At 41.1% G+C, this 21,512-nt stretch overlaps 1 protein-coding gene across 1 annotated transcript in view; it reads right to left on the bottom strand.

Annotated features, from left to right (window-relative positions):
* DIP2B (DIP2 acetate--CoA ligase B (putative)) overlaps positions 1-21,512 on the bottom strand; it is a 231,646-nt gene that overhangs the window by 84,721 nt on the left and 125,413 nt on the right. Inside the window, exon 3 of the mRNA XM_007452300.1 lies at positions 6,311-6,439. Within this exon, the coding sequence (XP_007452362.1) occupies positions 6,311-6,439 (129 nt within the window). The remainder of the gene's footprint in view (positions 1-6,310; positions 6,440-21,512) is intronic.

The raw sequence follows: 21,512 nt of genomic DNA, 5'->3' as shown, positions 1-21,512 counted from the left end.
CCCGTGAGCCGTGGCTGCTGAGCCTGCACGTCCAGAGCCTGTGCTCCGCAACGGGAGAGGCCACAACAGTGAGAGGCCTGCGTACCGCAAAATAAATAAATAAATAAAATAAAATGTCCAGTCTCATTAGTAATAAAAGAAATAACACTTTTACCAATGAGGTGAGAGAATGTCCATTTCCCCACATCTGTGGACAATACTGGGCCATGTTTTGTCATCTTTCCCAAAAAGTTAAGTGGAAAATGTTATTTTACATTTTTTAAGTAGCTGCTCCTATCCTTGGCTTGTTGTTATGAAGTGGTTAAGACATGGTACATAAGTGGCACAGCTGGGCGTTAAGGACCAGGGGAATATCAGACACCAAGTGCCCTTACCTGCTAGGACACTACTATAGACAGACAGACAGACAGATAGATGAGGACAGATTGAAAGGCAGATGTGTGGGCAGGTTGAGTCGTTTAAGTAGAGGAGTAGAGTTCAAGGAGTTACCTGTAAGCCAATTAGTAGTCATGCAATTTTTACCAATTTCTAAGGTACTGATCACTTTCACATCTTTAATTATGGCAGAGGCAGCAACTATTAACTTCTGGAACATTAGGATATCACATTAATTTTGGCACTACTCTATCTGCTGGTGGGGAGGAGCAGTGAAATTTTAATTTTGCACTTCACATTCCCCTGCCTTTACAAATTATGTTTCTTTAGCCTGGAATATCTATATAGCAAACAGTTATTCATTCTTCAAAATGGCTCAGACTTCACCACCTCCACGAAGCCTGCCGTTGACAGTGCCTGGTGCCCAGGGGCTCCTTCCCCTGTCACCCCCTCTTCTATGCTGCCTCTACCTTGTATAAAGGATTTCTGTGTTTAAGAAAGGAGTCCTGTGTTTCTCTAGCATCTAAACTGTGCTCAACTCATAGGAGGTCTATAATAAATGCTTGCTTAACTGAACTGAACTCAATTTATCTTCCTTGGTATGAGGAAGTGTATTACTAAAGAAATAAAATGGTCCTGGTGTGCCAGTGGCAGCCACCTTGGCAAATGTCACCATATCAGAGATCATATTTGCACAGAGAAAGAAAGTTCTCAAGGTGACAGAGGTAGTTATTGTTGCATTTAGCTCTCAGAATTAAGTCAGAAAAATCCACACTTAGAGTAAAAATCACTAAGAACAACTGATGTAAGGCTTTAAATATTTTATCCAGGGACATCACCTTAAAAACTATCTTTTACAAACTTCCAGTTATAAAATAAATAAGTCATGGGATGGAATGGTGACTATAGTTAATAATACTGTATTGCACATTTGAAAGTTGCTAAAAGAGAACGTCTTAAAAGTTGTCATCACAAGAAAAAGAAATTTTTGTAACTATGAAAGGCGACAGATGTTAATGAAACCTATTGTGGTGATCACTTCACAATACATACAAATATTAAGTCATTATAGTATATACCTGAAACTGAAATGTCTTGTTATATGTCAATTATACTCGATTTAAAAAAAGAAAACAATCTTTGTTATTTTGTGTTTAAAATTAATATACATAAATTTTGTTATATGCCTTTTGTATTTTACCACCACAACAAAAATCCTGGAAAAAATTAATATACATATTGGGGAAAGGCCTAAACACATATAATGCTGCAATGGAAATTTTCCCTAGACCCATCACTTCCCAGAAATAATCCCACCTCAATAGTCTGGTATATATTTTTCCAGATTTCTGTATCTGTGTACATAATAATATATGTAATTATTAGTATTAATATTTACAAAATTTAGATCATATGCTACATACTGTTTTGTATTTATTACTTAAAAATGTATTTTGTACATCTCTCCATATCTGCACAAATAAATCTAATAACCTCATTGTTTTTCCACGAGCCTTCACAGAAGTTTTAAACTAGCTTTCACAGAATTCCATTGTGTGGACCTACTATAACTTATTTAATCATTGTATTTATTATGAACAATACGATAACCAACATTTTCGTATATATATATTTTTGTGTACATACGTAGGTGCAAATTCCTAGAAGGAGAATTTCTGGGTTAAAGTGTATGAATACTTAAAGTTTAAAAGATAGTGCCAAACTGTTGTGCTGTTACTTTTTTGCGATATGTGGGGCTCTCACTGCTGTGGCCTCTCCCGTTGCGGAGCACAGGCTCTGGACGCGCAGGCTCAGCGGCCATGACTCACGGGCCCAGCCGCTCCGCGGCATGTGGGATCTTCCCAGACCGGGGCACGAACCCGTGTCCCCTGCATTGGCAGGTGGGCGCGCAACCACTGCGCCACCAGGGAAGCCCTGTGCTGTTACTTTTAAGGCCACAGTACCAACGTACATTTGCCTCTGAAATGAAATAATTTTATACTGCATTTATATTTATTATACTATTTTAGTGTCCCTGAGGTTTACTTAGTTGAATCAAGATTGTCATTTTACTGAATCTATGATGCCACCTTATATAAAAGATATCTTCCAGGATTAAAAAAAAAAAAAAAAAAAGATATCCTGAGCGAATTCCCTGGCGGTCCAGTGGTTAGGACTCTGTGCTCTCACTGCTGAGAGCCCATGTTCAATCCCTGGTCAGGGAACTAAGATCCCACAACACACATGGCACAGCCAAAAAAAAATGTTTAAAAAGATATCCTGCTTTCAGGTATGCTAAACTGTGAAAAGTGTCCTTCTTATATTAGATGAAACTATGGTTCTTAGCTGTCTTGGAAAACCAATGAATAATCACTTATACTGAGAAAAAGCACTTTCTCAACAGAAAGACGGCACATTAAATGCTCATACTTTTTAGTCAAGAGTACTGCTGCATGAGACATGAAACATGCAAGACCAAACCTGCGAAAACTAGGGACTTGTTCACATTAGTCAAGCTTTAGAAGGCCCATGATATCTGGATAAGTAATAATTACAGAGCATGTTCTCTGCCATAAGGATTCTTATGATTCTGTGATCTTATGATCACAGAACAAATCAAACCACCCATTTATTTCCTAACATGAAAAGCCCTGGCCCATACACGTGTGTCAAAAGGAGATGTTCACAGTTCCTGTGTTAGCAAAGCCTCTTTATCGATAAGAACAGGCAGCTCTTGTAACTGGATTTGACTCATTCAGCAGTATACAATTCATCTTGATCTCTGATAGAGAAATCACTTCCGAAGTTCAGTCCCCAGACGCGGCTGACTTTGGACACCTCTGCCAGGAGCACCAGAAAGCTGGGTTTCATTTTCCAGCACGAACGTTTGAGCTGAATAAGGTGATACAACTGCTCCTTTAAAGCCCTTGTTTTGTTTTTGTTGTTTTGTTTGAGGTGGCTAATTGCTCAAAAGATTAACATTAAAGAAGTTGTCAGAGCGACCTTCCATCTCAGGCACTGACTGTATTTTCTACACTTGTGACCATAACACATGTGTGTATCACGCTTTGATGGGCAGGTAAAGGAGGTACTAAATTAGTGTATTTGAAATGTCAGACCCTCTTGGCTAAGCACAAAGAACAGAATAAGGGCAGATAATCTAAACTCTGAATAAATAAAACCTCTTTACACCATGTCTGAAACATGAAACACTAAGCCTATTTAGATTTGATTATGATTAGTTGAAACGTTGTAGGTATTAATAAGCCTCCACCAAGTAAGAGAGGATTTTCAAGTTACACTCACTGAAATCAATATTAAATCCTTTCTGTGTACCCATCACTTTAATCTGAATGCTTGTAATTTTTTCTAAACATACCCTCCATTCTTAAGCTATTTTTGCATGTGACGTGTAAACGTAGCCCTTCCTATGAATGTAGTGGCAAAGAGGCGAAGTTCCAGTCCCACAGATTTCTACAACTTATTTGCTCTACTTCTGCGGCTACTGTTGGTTTCTTCTTACTCACCGATGCCAGAATTCTCGGCGTGTGCTCAGCTTTGCTTTGTTATTTAGTTGGGCACACCCTAACATGGAAAAATGTGATTTTTAGCCAAAATTCATGCTTGCAGGCCTCCTCTTTCATGTTCCCCTCTCATGACAGTATTGCAGAACTCTCATAACTTTCAATATCTTCAGGGTTTTAAAATCACCTCTGTTCCCTACTTTACCTCCTCTCTGGCCTTCTCGCTACTACCCTAAAAAAAAAAAGTGCTAGTGAGACAAATATCCGAGACCCAACTATTAAACCCTCTTCAATACCCCTGCACTTAACCACAGTCTGCTAACCAGTGTTTGATTCACAGACTATACTTTCTAATATTGGGGGTAAATCTGAAAGAATTGGTATAAAAGATAGTTGGGGCTTCCCTGGTGGCGCAGTGGTTAAGAATCCGCCTGCCAATGCAGGGAACATGGGTTCGATCCCTGGTCTGGGAAGATCCCACATGCCGTGGAGCAACTAAGCCTGTGCGTCACAACTACTGAGCCCGTGCTCTAGAGCCCATAAGCCACAACTACCGAAGCCCGCATGCCTAGAGTCCGTGCTCCGCAAGAGAGAAGCCACCACAATGAGAAGCCCGTGCACTGCAACAAAGAGTAGCCCCCGCTCGCCACAACTAGAGAAAGCCTGCACGCAGGAACAAAGACCCTACGCAGCCATAAATAAATAAATAAATAAACAAACAAATAAATAAATAAGGATATTAAAGAAAAAAAGGATAGTTTTTGGTTTTGGTAGGTGTACATCAAAGTTTTACACTATTGAATCAGCTGGCTAAAGCCTTTTTTCTCTATGTGATCAGCTTGGACATAGAGTGTAGAGAATCCTCTTTGGTGTTCCTTACTAATCCTTTTGTTATCTGCTGTAAAACCAAAGAGAAAGTCAAAGTTAAAACAAAAAACAAAAATCTTCCCAGAAGGCCAGGGATGACAGCTGTAGAGGCTAGAGCCCTCCTGGACTGGTTAGAACCTGCTGCTGCTGCAGCACCTGAGCCCCAGCCTCTAAAAGCAACACCAGGTGCTGGGAAATCGGGCTGGGGTCTTGGTGACAAACAGGAGCTCCTGATATGTTTTTCCAAATCTAGCCTTACCTCCCTCTAATCCATTCCCTAACTAATACTACTTTTTTTCCTTCCTTTCTCCAAAATATTTATTTACCTCTTATGTATGTTAGGCCCTGTGCAGCTGGCGCAAGTTACTAGAACAGATTACAAATCTGTGTTACTGCTCTGCTGAAAATCCTTCAGTGGTATTCAAGATTCCTCAAGATTTGGTCTCTGATCATCTTTCTAGCCTGATCTCCCATCTCGTTCTGGGCCCTTGCTTTCTAAGTTTCAGTCATAATGAACTACTTTCAGGTTTACTATCTGATGCTATTTCCCTAACTCTGTCTGGCTGCCATGACATCGTTCAGATGTTTTATTCTCTGAGAAAGCCTCCTCTGATCACTCAACACCAGGTTTGGTACAAGGGGAAATTCTGTTGTGGCATGCAACCTCTATCTTTCTGATTGAACACTTCTCATTCCCTCCTTCCTTCCAGTGTCTGAAAATATATACCTAATAATATCAGCTCACAAAATAACCATCCTCTAAAGCAGTTTCTGAGAGGGTTGATATACACCCTGTTTTTCAATTCAAGAAAAGGATTAGGTAACCTTGGCTGGTATAATAAGGGAGACAAAAATCTGGAGAAAGTAAAATAACATTCCAGTTAGTCTTCTGGCTTAATTCTGCTAGTTCTTAAAACAATAAACATGCTGCGGAGACTATCCTAGTGCAGTGGACAGTAGGTGGGCATGGGATGAGCTCACTATGCCACATGTCCCCCTGAGGGTCTATGATTCATTTTTGCTCATCAGTGCTGGACATGGTGTGGCAGAAGCATGCCCCCACTGCCAGCCACAGCACATCACCTTTTCCTTTCCCATGGGTTTTTCCTGGGTGAGAAGGAATAAAGTTTAAGAATTTACCAATCTGAAATTTCACTGTTGAGTTTTTGTTCCAGCTCCCTCAGTCAAGAGACTAATCAACAGCTCTGGCAAACACAGAAGGACCTGTCTCTTCAAACAGAGCCTACTGAGTTCTCCCAGTACCATCCCATGAGACCCTAGCCCTCTGCCTTCTTATTTATTCACAGTGCCTTTGTACTTGCCTGGCTCCTCTTCTGCCCTTGAGGGCAGAAATGTCTTATTTGGGCCTGTATCCCCAGCAAATAAGAGTATCTACTACACCTGGCACGTAACAGGTACTAGTTAATATACACCTGTTGGCACTTCAAGGGAAAAAAAATAAAACAAACATATATCTCAGGATATACAGTTCACACTACAGTTAGTAAAAACTGTTCCACTGGTAATTTTCAGTTCCCTCTCACCTGATCGGTATCGTTCATCCCTGGCTCCCCCAGATCGACTTCGGTGGTACTTAGAAGGAGCGGAAGTTTGAGCTGCAGATGGAGCAGGTGTCTGGTTTCTATGTTCTTTCTGTACTGCTGAATCAGTTTCTGAAACAGGAAGTTTGGAAGATGGTTATCAGATGACAATAATAGCTGATGTTTTCTGAGCACTTTACAGCACTTCCACAAACTTTGAGGTAGGTACTATTACCCCATCTCCAGTAAAGGGTCAGAGAGCTTTATTTAATGTAAGTATGTTAAAAAGATACAAAGACATCCAGGCTAAAAAAATATCATCTTGGAGCTGTAACTGTCAACAGGCGACGGGAAATATAAGTAAATGAAAAGGCCATTCCAGAGACTCCAAGGACTGGTCAAGTGGGAGAATGGCAGGTGGGGTGGGGTGTACATGACCCCCTAATCCTGCATAGTTGTACAAAGCATAGCTTGAGGAGCTTTAGCCTCTCCATCATAAGTTACTCCAAGTAAACATCATTAAAACAAAACTAGGGTGGTTATTGTGCAAACACACCTTCAAGTCAAGTCTTACCAGCCCCTCTTCGAACTAGAATCACCACTGAACTTATCCCTTTCTAGTCCCTGGCCTGTCCCTATATTCTGTCCTCCCAACATTTACTGTTTTATCAAGAATATGGGGAAGAGAAAATAAGCAGTAAAATAAGCAGAAGAGAAACACTTTAAGTTCTGATATTTTACTGCTTTTTTCAAATGGTGTTAATAGCTCCTAAGTCATATTTTTTTTTAATTGTGGTAAGAATACTTAACATGACATATAATCTTTTAACAAACTGTTAAGTGTACAGTACAGCACTGTAAACTATAGGCATGACGTCGTACAGCAGATCTCCAGAACTTATTCATCCTGCGTAATTAAGCTTTTTACCCACTGGGTAGCAACTCCCCATTTCCCCCACTCCCAACCATTCTACTCTCTGCTTCTATGAGTTCGACTATTTTAGATTCCTCATATGAGTGGAATCATACAGTATTTGTCCTTCTATGATTGGCTTAATTCACTCAGTATCATGTCCTCCAGGTTCATCCATGTTGTTGCATATTGCAGGAATTTGCTTCTTCTTGTAAGGAGTATTTTAAGTTTCTTAAATATCATCTAGCTGTGCCCAGAAGGGTACCTTCACACGGCAAATTAAGTGACCACTATAGGAAGATGTCACCTACCCAGCAAATGCATTGCTCCAGACCACAGCTAAGAACTGGCTTATGAAACCCAAAAAGAAAAAAGCAGACTGAAAGACAGCGGGCTGGGGAGTGCAAGCAACAGCCCCACAAACCTCAGCAAAGGCTGACGGAATCACAGTACTACTGGAACTGAGATGTTTAATGACAAAGTCATATCAATTTTAAAAAATGCTTAGCATGCTAGAGGAGCCAGGTGTAGGACCTCTAGTCCACAGTCCCAGCTGAGCCTAGCCTTCCATCTGCCTCTGCCAAAAACCAGACATGTCATTGAAGCCATCTTGGACCTTACAGAACAGGTGAAAAGTACTTAGTGACGGACCCCAGTTGACACCATGTGGAGCATAAGAATCACCCATCTGAGCCCTGCCCAAATTCCTGACCCACGAAGTCAGAAGATGTAATAAAAAAGGTTTCCTTTTTGAAAAAAAGATTATTTTTTTATATACTATTTTTGGTTTTTTTTGCGGTATGCGGGCCTCTCATTGCTGTGGCCTCTCCCGCCACGGAGCACGGGCTCTGGACACACAAGCCCAGCGGCCATGGCCCACGGGCCCCAGCCGCTCCACGGCATGCGGGATCTTCCCGGACCGGGGCACGAACCCACGTCCCCTGCATCGGCAGGTGGACTCTCAACCACTGCGCCACCAGGGAAGCCCTTATAGACTGTTTTTAAGAAGGCAAGGAATAGTATATTTTAGGGTGCTCTCTATTAAAGTGCTTTTATGGATCTAGAAATGTTTATTTTTGGTGGTTCCTAGTAGCTGAGAGTTTTATTATAAAATATCTGAGCAGAACAATTTCAACACTGAGACTTTTAAGTGTAACGTCTGGGGTTATAAATGGAAGTTTTTAACTAACCTAAATCCTATTGATAATCCATTTCCCAGAAGACCTGTACTGATTCTTGACATATTCATACCTTGTTTCATTTGTTAAGTCTTATTTCTCTAGAACACGGGTCAACAAACTAATAGCCCATGTCTCTTCTTATAAACAGTTTTATCAGAACACAGCCACATGCATCTGTTAGCCTATGGCTGCTTTCACTCTGTAAAGGCAGAGTTGAGTAGTTGTGACAGAGACTGTATGGTCCTCTGATACCCTGATAGCTTCAAGATGGGGGAGGAGTAAGACGTGGAGATCACCTTCCTCCCCACAAATACATAAAAAATACATCTACATGAGGAACAGCTCCTACAGAACACCTACTGAACGCTAGCAGAAGACCTCAGACTTCCCAAAAGGCAAGAAACTCCCCACGTACCTGGGTAGGGCAAAAGAAAAAAGAAAAAAAAAAAAAAAGACAAAAGAATAGGGACGGGACCTGCACCTCTGGGAGGGAGCTGTGAAGGAGGAAAAGTTTCCACACACTAGGCAGCCCCTTCACTGGCGGAGACGCGGGGTGGGCGGGAGGGAAGCTTTGGAGCCACAGAGGAGAGCTCAGCAACAGGGGTGCAGAGGGCAAAGCGGAGGGATTCCTGCATGGAGAATCAGTGCCAACCAGCACTCACCAGCCCAAGAGGCTTGTTTGCTCACTTGCCAGGGTTGGGCGGGGGCTGGGAGCTGAGGCTCGGGCTTCGGTCCGATCCCAGGGAGAGGACTGGGGTTGGCTGTGTGAACACAGCCTGAGGGGGGCTAGAGTGCCACAGCTAGCTGGGAGGGAGTCCGAGAAAAAGTCTGGACCTGCCTAAGAGGCAAGAGACCATGCTTTCGGGATGCGCGAGGAGAGGGGATTCAGAGCACCGCCTAAACGAGCTCCAGAGACGGGCGTGAGCCGCGGCTACCTGTGCGGACACCAGAGACGGGCATGAAACGCTAAGACTGCTGCTGCAGCCACCAAGAAGCCTGTGTGCAAGCACAGGTCACTATCCACACCTTCCCTCCTGGAGCCTGTGCAGCTGCCACTGCCAGGGTCCCATGATCCAGGGACAACTTCCCCAGGAGAACGCACACCGCGCGTCAGGCTGTTGCAACGTCACGCCGGCCTCTGCCAATGAAGGCTCGCCGCGCATCCGCACCCCTCCCTCCCCCCGGCCTGAGTGAGCCAGAGTCCCCGAGTCAGCTGCTCCTTTAACCCCATCCTGTCTGAGCGAAGAACAGACGCCCTCAGACAACCTACACGCAGAGGCGGGGCCAAATCCAAAGCTGAACCACAGGAGCTGTGCGAACAAAGAAGAGAAAGGGAAATCTCTCCCAGCAGCCTCAGGAGCAGTGGATTAAATCTCCACAGTCAACCTGATGTACCCTGCATCTGTGGAATACCTGAATAGACAACGAATCATCCCAAAATTGAGGGGGTGGACTTTGGGAACAACTGTAGACTTGGCGTTTGCTTTCTGCATCTGTTTGTGGTTTTATGTTTATATTAGTTTAGTATATAGAGCTTATTATCATTGATAGATTTGTTTATTGATTTGGTTGCTCTCTTCCTTTTTTTACAAAAAAATATATATTTTTCCTTTTTCTCCTTTTGTGAGTGTGTATGTGTATGCTTCTTTCTGTGATTTTGTCTGTATAGCTTAGCCTTTACCATTTGTCCTAGGGTTCTGTCTATCCGTTTTCTTTCTTTGTTTTTTACTATAGTTTTTAGCACTTGTTATCACTGGTGGATTTGTTTTTTCGTTTGGTTGCTCTCTTCTTTCTTTTTTTGAATTACTTTTTTATTTTTAATAATATGTTTTTTACTTTAATAACTTTATTTTATTCTTTCTTCCCTCCCTCCCTCCCCCCACTCCCTTCCTTCCTTCCTCCCTCCCTCCCTCCCTCCTCTTCTGAGCCGTGTGGATGCCAGGCTCTTGGTGCTCCAGCCAGGCATCAGGGCTGTGCCTCTGAGGTGGGAGAGGCAAGTTCAGGACATTGGTCCACCAGAGATCTCCTGGCCCCACGCAATATCAAATGGTGAAAGCTCTCCCAAAGATCTCCATCTCAACGTTAAGACCCAGCACCACTCAACGACCAGCAAGCTACACTGCTGGACATCCTATGCCAAACAACTAGCAAGACAGGAACACAACCCCACTCATTATCAGAGAGGCTGCTAAAACCACAGTAAGTTCACAGACACCCCAAAACACACCACCGGACGTGGTCCTGCCTACCAGAAAGACAAGATCCAACCTCATCCACCAGAACACAGGCACCAGTCCCCTCCACAAGGAAGCCGTGTTACACAACCCACTGAACCATCCTTACCCACTGGGGGCAGACACCAAAAACAAAGAGAACGATGAACCTGCAGCCTGCAAAAAGGAGACCCCAAACACAGTAAGTTAAGCAAAATGAGAAGACAGAGAAATACACAGCAGATGAAGAAGCAAAGTAAACACCCACCAGACCAAACAAATGAAGAGGAAATAGGCAGTCTACCTGAAAAAGAATTCAGAGTAATGATAGTTAAGATTATTCAAAATCTTGGAAACAGAATGGAGAAAATACAAGAAACGTTTAACAAGGACCTAGAAGAACTAAAGAGCTAACAAACAACGATGAACAACACAATAAATGGAATTAAAAATTCTCTAGAAGGATATCAATAGCAGAATAACTGACGCAGAAGAACGGATAAGTGACCTGGAAGATAAAATAGTGCAAATAACTACTGCAGAGCAGAATAAAGAAAAAAGAATGCAAAGAATTGAGGACAGTCTCAGAGACCTCTGGAACAACATTAAATGCATCAACATTCGAATTATAGGTGTCCCAGAAGAAGAAGAGAAAAAAGAGGGACAGAGAAAATATTTGAAGAGATTATAGTTGAAAACATCCCTAATATGGGAAAGGAGACAGTCAATCAAGTCCAGGAAGCACAGAGAGTCCCATACAGGATAAATCCAAGGAGAAACATGCCAAGATACATAATCAAACTATCAATAATTAAATATAAAGAAAAAATATTAAAAGCAGCAAGGGAAAAGCAACAAATAACATACAAGGGAATCCTCATAAGGTTAACAGCTGATCCTTCAGCAGAAACTGCAAGACAGAAGGGAGTAGCTGGACATATTGAGAGTGATGAAAGAGAAAAACCTACAACCAATTTACTTTACCCAGCAAGGATCTCATTCAGATTCGATGGAGAAATTAAAACATTTACAGATAAGCAAAAGCTAAGAGAATTCAGCACCACCAAACCAGCTTTACAACAAATGCTAAAGGAACTTTCCTAGGCAGGAAACACAAGAGAAGGAAAACACCTACAATAACAAACCCAAAACAATTAAGAAAATGGTAATAGGAACATACATATCGATAATTACCTTAAATGTAAATGGATTAAATGCTCCCACTAAAAGACACAGACTAGCTGAACGGGCACAAAAACAAGACCCGTATATATGCTGTCTACAAGAGACCCACTTCAGACCTAGGGACACATACAGACTGAAAGTGAGGGGAAGGAAAAAGATATTCCATGCAAATGGAAATCAAAAGAAAGCTGGAGTAGCAATTCTCATATCAGACAAAATAGACTTTAAAATAAAGACTATTACAAGAGACAAAGAAGGACACTACATAATGATCAAGGGATCGATCCAAGAAGTAGATATAACAATTCTAAATATTTATGCACCCAACATAGGAGCACCTCAATACAAAAGGCAAATGCTAACAGCCATAAAAGGGGAAATTGACAGTAACACAATCATAGTAGGGGATTTTAACACCCCACTTGCACCAATGGACAGATCACTGAAAATGAAAATAAGGAAACACAAGCTTTAAATGATACATTAAACAAGATGGACTTAATTAATATTTATAGGACATCCCATCCAAAAACAGCAGGATACACTTTCTTCTCAAGTGCTCATGGAACATTTTCCAGGATAGATCATATCTTGGGTCACAAATCAAGCCTTGGTAAATTTAAGAAAATGGAAATCGTATAAAGTATCTTTTCCGACCACAACACTATGAGACTAGATATGAATTACAGGGAAAAGTCTGTGAAAAATACAAACACATGGAGGCTAAACAATACGCTACTACATAACCAAGAGATCACTGAAGAAATCAAAGAGGAAATTAAAAAATACCTAGAAACAAATGGCAATGAAAACACAACGACCCAAAACCTATGGGATGCAGCAAAAGCAGTTCTAAGAGGGACATTTATAGCAATACAATACTACCTCAAGAAACAAGAAAAATCTCAAATAAACAACCTAACCTTACACCTGAAGCAATTAGAGAAAGAGGAACAAAAAAACCCCAAAGTTAGCAGAAGGAAGGAAATCATAAAGATCAGATCAGAGATAAATGAAAAAGAAATGAAGGAAACAACAGCTAAGATCAATAACACTAAAAGCTGATTCTTTGAGAAGATAAACAAAATTGATAAACCACTAGCCAGACCCATCAAGAAAAAAAGGGAGACAACTCAAGTCAATAGAATTAGAAATGAAAAAGGAGAAGTAACAACTGACACTGCATAAATACAAAGGATCATGAGAGATTACTACAAACAATTACATGCCAATAAAATGGACAACCTGGAAGAACTGGACAAATTCTTAGAAAAGCACAACCTCCTGAGACTGAACCAGGAAGAAACAGAAAATATAAACAAACCAACCACAAGCACTGAAATTGACACTGTGATTAAAAATCTTCCAACAAACCAAAGTCCAGGACCAGAGGGATTCACAGGTGAATTCTATCAAACATTTAGAGAAGAGCTAACACCCATCCTTCCCAAACTCTTCCAAAATATAGCAGAGGGAGGAACACTCCCAAACTCATTCTACGAGGCCACCATCACCGGGATACCAAACCCAGACAAAGATGTCACAGAAAAAGAAAACCACAGGCCAATAGCACTGACGAACATAGATGCAAAAATCCTCAACAAAATACTAGCAAACAGAATCCAACAGCACATTAAAAGGATCATACACCATGATCATGTGGGGTTTATCCCAGAAATGCAAGGATTCCTCAATATATGCGAATGAATCAATGTGATAAACCATATTAACAAATTGAAGGAGAAAAAACACATGATCATCTCAATAGACGCAGAAAAAGCTTTCGACAAAATCCAACACCCATTTATGATAGAAAATCTCCAGAGTGTAGGCACAGAGGGAACCTACCTCAACATAATAAAGGCCATATATGACAAAACTACAGCCAACATCGTTCTCAATGGTGAAAAACTGAAAGCATTTCCTCTAAGATGAGGAACAAGACAAGGCTGTCCACTCTCACCACTATTATTCAACACAGTTTTGGAAGTTTTAGCCACAGCAATCAGAGAAGAAAACGAAATAAAAGGAATCCAAATCGGAAAGGAAGAAGTAAAACTGTCACTGTTTGCAGATGACATGATACTATACATAGAGAATCCTAAAGATGCCACCAGAAAACTACTAGAGCTAATCAATGAATTTGGTAAAGTAGCAGGATACAAAATTAATGCACACAAATGTCTCACATTCCTATACACTAATGATGAAAAATCTTAAAGAGAAATTAAGGGAACACTCCCATTTACCATTGCAACAAAAAGAATAAAATACCTAGGAATAAACCTACTCAAGGAGACAAAAGACCTGTATGCAGAAAACTATAAGACACTGATGAAAGAAATTAAAGATGATACAAACAGATGGAGAGATATATACCATGTTCGTGGATTGGAAGAATCAACATTGTGAAAATGACTATACTACTTAAAGCAATCTACAGATTCAATGCAATCCCTAACAAACTACCACTGGCATTTTTCACAGAACAAGAACAAAAAAATTTCACAATTTGTATGGAAACACAAAAGACCCCGAATAACCAAAGCACTCTTGAGAAAGAAAAATGGAGCTGGAGGAATTAAGCTCCCAGACTTCAGACTATATTACAAAGCTAGAGTAATCAAGATAGTATGGTACTGGCACAAAAACAGAAAGATAGATTAATAGAACAGGATGAAAGTCCAGAGATAAACCCACGCACATATGGTCATCTTACTTATTTTTGTTATTTTGCGGTACGCAGGCCTCTCACTGTTGTGGCTTCTCCCGTTGCACAGCACAGGCTCCAGACGCACAGGCTCAGTGTCCATGGCTCATGGGCCTAGCCGCTCCACGGCATGTTGGATCTTCCCGGACCAGGACACGAACCCGTGTCCCCTGCATCGGCAGGCGGACTCTCAACCACTGCGCCACCATGGAAGCCTGGTCATCTTATTTTTGATAAAGGAGGCAAGAATATACAATGGAGAAAAGACAACCTCTTCAATAAGTGGTGCTGGGAGAACTGGACAGCTACATGTAAAAGAATGAAATTAGAACACTCCCTAACACCATACACAAAAATAAACTCAAAATGGATTAAAGACCTAAATGTAAGGCCAGACACTATCAAACTCTTAGAGGAAAACATAGGCAGAACACTCTATGACATAAATCACAGCAAGATCCTTTTTGACCCACCTCCTAGAGAAATGGAAATAAAAACAAAAATAAACAAATGGGACCTAATGAAACTTAAAAGCTTTTGCGCAGCAAAGGAAAACATAAACAAGATGAATAGACAACCCTTGGAATGGGAGAAATATCTGCAAATGAAGCAACTGACAAAGGATTAATCTCCAAAATATACAAGCAGTTCATGCAGCTCAATATCAAAAGAACAAACAACCCAATCCAAAAATAGGCAGAAGACCTAAATAGACTTTTCTCCAAAGAAGATATACAGATTGCCAACAAACACATGAAAGGATGCTCAACATCACTAATCATTAGAGAAATGCAAATCAAAACTACAATGAGGTATCATCTCACACCAGTCAGAATGGCCATCATCAAAAAATCTACAAACAATAAATGCTGGAGAGGGTTTGGAGAAAAGGGAACCCTCTTGCACTGTTGGTGGGAATGTAAATTGATACAGCCACTATGGAGAACAGTATGGAGTTTCCTTAAAAAACTAAAATCAGAACTACCATACGACCCAGCAGTCCCATTACTGGGCATATACCCTGAGAAAACCATAATTCAAAAAGAGTCAGGTACCACAATGTTCACTGTAGCTCTATTTTCAACAGCCAGGACATGAAGGCAACCTAAGTGTCCATCGACAGATGAATGGATAAAGAATATGTGGTACATATATACAATGCAATGTTACTCAGCTTCAAAAAGAAATGAAATTGAGTTATTTGTAGTGAGGAAGATGGACCTAGAGACTGTCATACAGAGTGAAGTAAGTCAGAAAGAGAAAAATACCGTATGCTAACACATATATATGGAATCTAAAAAAAAAGGTTCTGAAGAACCTAGGGGCAGGACAGGAATAAAGACGCAGACGTAGAGAATGGAATTGAGGACATGGGGAAGGGGAAGCTGGGACAAAGTGAGAGAGTGGCATGGACATATATACACTACCAAATGTAAAATAGATAGCTAGTGGGAAGCAGCCACATAGCGCTGGGAGATCAGGTAGGTGCTTTGTGACCACCTAGAGGCGTGGGATAGGGAGGGTGGGAGGGAGACGCAAGAGAGAGGAGATATGCGGATATATGTTTATGTATAGCTGATTCACTTTGTTATACAGCAGAAACTAACACACCATTGTAGGGCTTCCCTGGTGGCGCAGTGGTTGAGAGTCCGCCTGCCGATGCAGGGGACATGGGTTCGTGCCCTGGTCTGGGAAGATCCCACATGCCGAGGAGCAGCTGGGCTCGTGAGCCAAGGCCGCTGAGCCTGCGCATCCGGAGCCTGTCCACAACGGGAGAGGCCATGACAGTGAGAGGCCCGCATACCTCAAAAACAAAAACAAAAACAAAGAAAACCGCACTCCATTGTAAAGCAATTATACTCCAATAAAGATGTTAAAAAAATCACCATAATAAAAGCTAACATTTAAATGTTAGCTTTGTGCGAGGCACTGTGAAGTTTTGTCTTATTTATTCCTCACAACAACCCTACAAAGCCAGAACTATCACTCTCAACTTTTTAAGGAAAACAAAAGAGAGACGTGGATTAGGGTTACAGAGCCAGGGGATGGCAGAGCCAGGATTCAAACCAGGTCTAACTCCACAGGTTCTCAACCTGAAAAGGTTATGAAAGTTCTCCCAAAGCTCTTAAGAGGAAAGCAATCAGAATTAATAATTTAGTTTAGGAGCATCTAAATGCTTCAGGATTTACAGTCAGGAGCTAATTTTTAAAAATCATCTCCCTTCATGTGAAAGATACTGCAGAAAGCCCCTCCAAATAAAGTTTTCAGCCATTCACTAGAGAAATTATTTAAAACATATTTCAATTGACTTTAAATAGAGAACAAAAAATAGAAAGGGGCTATTTTTATTTGTATGGTTAGATGATACATACAGGAAGGAAATCAGATTAGCACACATGAACTACTTTGCCTGTAAACATGCACAGAGAAAATGGTTTGACTTAAACAGATAAAGCACCCATTTTAAAACACTAGCTTTGTATTCCTTTTTGGAGGGTTATAGTGAATATAAAATTGAATTACCTGTCACTAATTTCTTTTTTTTTAATTAAGTAAGCAGATTTGCTAGGATGAACCAAACTACCCTGCTAAGAAACATGGCGCTTTCAAATTAGATAGCTAATAATCCAAAGGATAAAAAGAAGGAGTATGGATTCTCATTTCACAAAGGATGGAAATAAAAGTCTGATGTATTTTTTCTGATTCCTCTGTCACTGTGCTTTTACTTTGTATTTTTCAATGTAACTAATTAGGAAAAAGAAGATAATGTGGACTAAATAAAAATTTTTACCAAAAAATGAACCGGAGGTGATAGGGGAACTGGGAGTTGATAAATTTGAGGAAGAGTTAGAAAGAATGAACATTTCCACTCAGGATTATCTAGAGGTTATCAAAGAACAAACCACAAGGAAATGTAACATAAATACAGACATCTGATGAGAATTGAGAGTCAGATGACACTTAGCCAAGAGATCTACTGAACTGGTACCAAAAAAAAAAAAAAAAAAAAAAAAAAGCCTCACAACACGCTATTCACCAAGCAACATTAGCACGATGCTCTGCAAAGTTTTTCCTGGTCCCCTCGGGTATTTAGTCATCCAAGCAGACCAGGTCTCTTTGGGTCTAAAATCATGACAGACATTTCAAGGTAGCTTGCCAGAAATGAAACCAAAAGGTCAACTTGCAGTTTCAGTAAGTGGCTGACAAGTTTGTTCAGTGAGCATTCCTCGGGTGCCCAAAGCACAATGCCACAAAAACATGGATTTCTGACAGAACAAGCTTGGTTCAAATGTTTAATGTACTTGTTCAGGTTTAAGAGAGGTGACATAAAAGAAACAAACAAAGAATAAAATGAATTCCTAGGAACTGAATCCTAGGAATATACTTTAAGTATAATAGGGAAGACTTCCCTGGTGGCATAGCGGCTAAGAATCCGCCCGCCAATGCAAGGGACATGGTTCGAGCCCTGGTCCAGGAAGATCCCACATGCCACGGAGCAACTAAGCCCGTGACTACTGAGCCTGCGCTCTATAGCCCGCGAGCCACAACAACTGAGTCCGCGCGCCTCAACTACTGAAGCCCACGCACCCTGGAGCCCGTGCTCTGCAACAAGGGACGCCACCACAATGAGAAGCATGCACACAGCAATGAAGAGTAGTCCCTGCTCGCTGCAACTAGAGAAAGCCTACATGCAGCAACGAAGACCCAAAGCAGCCAAAAACAAATAAAGAGGGCGCTTCCCTGGTGGCGCAGTGATTAAAAACCCACCTGCCAATGCAGGGGACACAGGTTCGAGCCGTGGTCCGGGAAGATCCCACATGCCGCGGAGCAACTAAGCCCATGTGCCACAACTACTGAGCCCGCGCACCTAGAGCCAGTGCTCCGCAACAAGAGAAGCCACCTCAATGAGAATCTCACGCACTGCAACGAAGAGTAGCCCCCGCTCGTTGCAACTAGAGAAAGCCACGCACAGTAATGAAGAACCAAAGCAGCCAAAAATCAATCAATAAATATATAAATATTAGGAAGGAAGGGAGAAAGGAAGAAAAAATAACAGGGAAGCTTAATGATGAAACTCTGTAGCTAATCTGTTTGATTGTTAATAATCACTCTCCAATTTATTATGAATTTTATTTTATTTTATAAATTTTTATTTCCATGTATTGGAGTTTTATTTTTTAAAACATAAGACTTACAGATATATTTTATATGTGCATTGAAAAAAATGGAAAGCAAATACAGTAAACTGTTAATAGCCATCATTTCTAGGTGATGAGATTGGATGTTGTGTATATTATTCCATAGCTTTACTGGGTTTCCATAATTTAGAGAAGTTCTCTTTTTCAGAATATAAAAATAATATATGTTCATTATAGAACATCAAGGTAACAGTTAAGTATAAAGAAGAAAATAAAAATGATATTGGATTTTCTTAATTTGAAGGCCATACCACAGAGAGCAGATTTTTACCAAAAAAGTTAAAATAATGCCCAGTTTTCAGTTTCCTAGATACATTATGACATTGTGAGCAGGATTTTCCAATCTTTTAAAATCAATTGTCTTCTTTTCCTTTCCCCCAAAGCAACTGGTAATTCAATGCATATCTGGAGGTGAGAAGGAGGAAACTATGTCCTGGTTGGATTAAAAAAATCTTGGAACGCTTACTTGCTTATTTAGCTTACTTGCCAGGGCACCAATTCATCACAGAAGGAAGCAGGAAACATGGACCTCAGGTCTCCTGAAAGAGGAGGAAGAGGTCTGAGGACATAGGGGCCCAGCAGGGCATTATTTAACAGCATGTCCAATGTCAGCTGGGCAGGCAAGGTGCTGCTTAAAGATGAATCGTTCCCTGGCCATGGTTTCACACTCCAACCAGATCTCAGGAACTACCTGGGGCCCAAAAGTAGAGATTTCTATGTTTTGAATAAGATGTGCACAGTTTCATTACCACAGTAAGAAGCTAAAAGCAAAGACAGAATTAACTTATGTATCAACATGATGAGATACATATTATATGCCACGAAAAGTGAAAAACTGTTGACTATGCAGACACATGAAAAGGTCTCCAGTAATAAAAGAACACAAAATATTATGTATATAATTACAATTGTGCACGTAAAAACTATTCACATACAATTATATGGATTGGAGGGGATATAAAATCCCCTAAGTAGTTGGGATGAGGTAGGAATGAGGTACTCTGGAGAACTTTACCATTTCTTTACCACTTTGTTTACTGAAAGAGCTCTGTATAAAATCAAAGTAATTTTAAAAGACCCTAAATAATAGGTTAGGTAAGGAGACAGCTATAAGGAGAGCGGTGAACCTCATAAATCAAGCCTTCTTCCAAACTTCTAAATTCTATTGTGAAACATACTTGAGATTCAAAGAAAAAAATTACTCGCTGATCACTACACACAGTGACCACTTCAGTCTGGGAGTTCCTGGATCTTTCAGTCTGTTACACAGAATATCCACTAGGGGTCACCATTATGTTTAAATAGTGATGATGTTACAATGTTTATTAACAATAAGTTTAAACAAATTTTCATTTCTTCTACAACACAAAGCCTCCTTTCTTAATGGTCAGCATGTACACAATTTACGGTTCTCTGGCAGAAAGAGACATCAGAGTCTTGCATGATTCTACTGTTTGAACATAATAACAATGATAACCTGGAAAAGAAGCTGATCTTTAGTATAAAACCATATGCAAAATCTCCAAATCAGGAACATGGAGGAAAGCCAACCTTGGCTTCTTATCTTTCAACTCTGCCAATGATTAAACAGGAATTTTCACCTGTAAGAGTAACAGAAGGAAGGAGGATGTGCTCTGAGAACCAGCGAACATAATGCTTCAACTTTTTAAGCAGATATGGTCACTGGTCTCGGGGCTGGTGTCAGAGAAGAAATACATTAAATAAGTGATCACCCAGTCACGTGTATCTTTTACAATGTGATTGGCGCTGAGAAGGAAAAAGACAAAGATCTCTGAGCCCACGTAATGAGGAATTTAATTTGTACTAGAGTTTCGGGAAGAGCCTGTTAAAAGGATAGGCTGATGCGGGCTTCAGCTTGGGGGCCCGTGGGGGTGTGGGGAGGGCTACTTTACACAGCAACGAGGTATTTGTATCAGTCCCATGAGGGAGAAAAGCCTTGACAAGTCTAAGAAAGACTGGTGGGGCTGAAGCACAGTGAAAGAGGTGGAGTGAGACAAAATGAGGCCATAGAAGAAAAGCAGGGTCAGGTCACTCCTAACCAATCGAGCGGGCTTTAAGCGGGCTTTAAAGGGCTTTAGAAAGGGAATGACAGAATAACAATGATAATACAGTTCTATGGCTCTTTAAACTCATAACACCATCTCATTTTACCTTCGCAATAACACCATCTGATAGATACCATTAAGGAGGCAGGACACCTACAACAGATTAAATTTGTTTTTCTACAGTGACAGTGTGTCCATAATCACCTTGAATCATTATAAACAGAGCTTCCACTCCCAACTCCACCCTCCACCCTGAGTGAAGGTACCTTGAATCACTCAGAGACTCTTCCCTGGGAGATCACTGAGGACAGTTTTCCTCAGAAGGATGGGTGATTAACCTGCCTCGCTGCCTGGGGGAAGGGAGGAAAGAAAGAGTCCGCATTCACAGTCTGGAAAGGGGCCACCTGCCTAGGGTAAATCTGAAGCTTCCTGGGCCACTTGGCATCAGGAAAATGGCTGTGCGTGGACTAAAAGAACACAACACCAAGAGCTTTGCCCTGAGAATCCAAGTGGGGTACCTTGGCTGAGCCGAGCAGAGTGGGCTCCTTCCTCAGAGTGACTGATGCAGGATGCAGGGTTAGCAGTGGGACAGCATTGCTGGTCACAAGGTGAGGATCGGTTTTCAGTAGCGCCCCACGGGGCACTGAGGAGCAGCAGCAGACAATGGGGTTCTTCCCATTTGGGTGTGGAAGCTACACTGACCACCTCTCCTCCTGCACTACCTATATCCCAGGGGGT

Source organism: Lipotes vexillifer, unplaced genomic scaffold (assembly GCF_000442215.2).
Source record: "Lipotes vexillifer unplaced genomic scaffold, Lipotes_vexillifer_v1.1 scaffold422, whole genome shotgun sequence".
NCBI classification, from domain to species: domain Eukaryota; kingdom Metazoa; phylum Chordata; class Mammalia; order Artiodactyla; family Lipotidae; genus Lipotes; species Lipotes vexillifer.
This window is presented reverse-complemented; position numbering and strand designations above follow the sequence as displayed.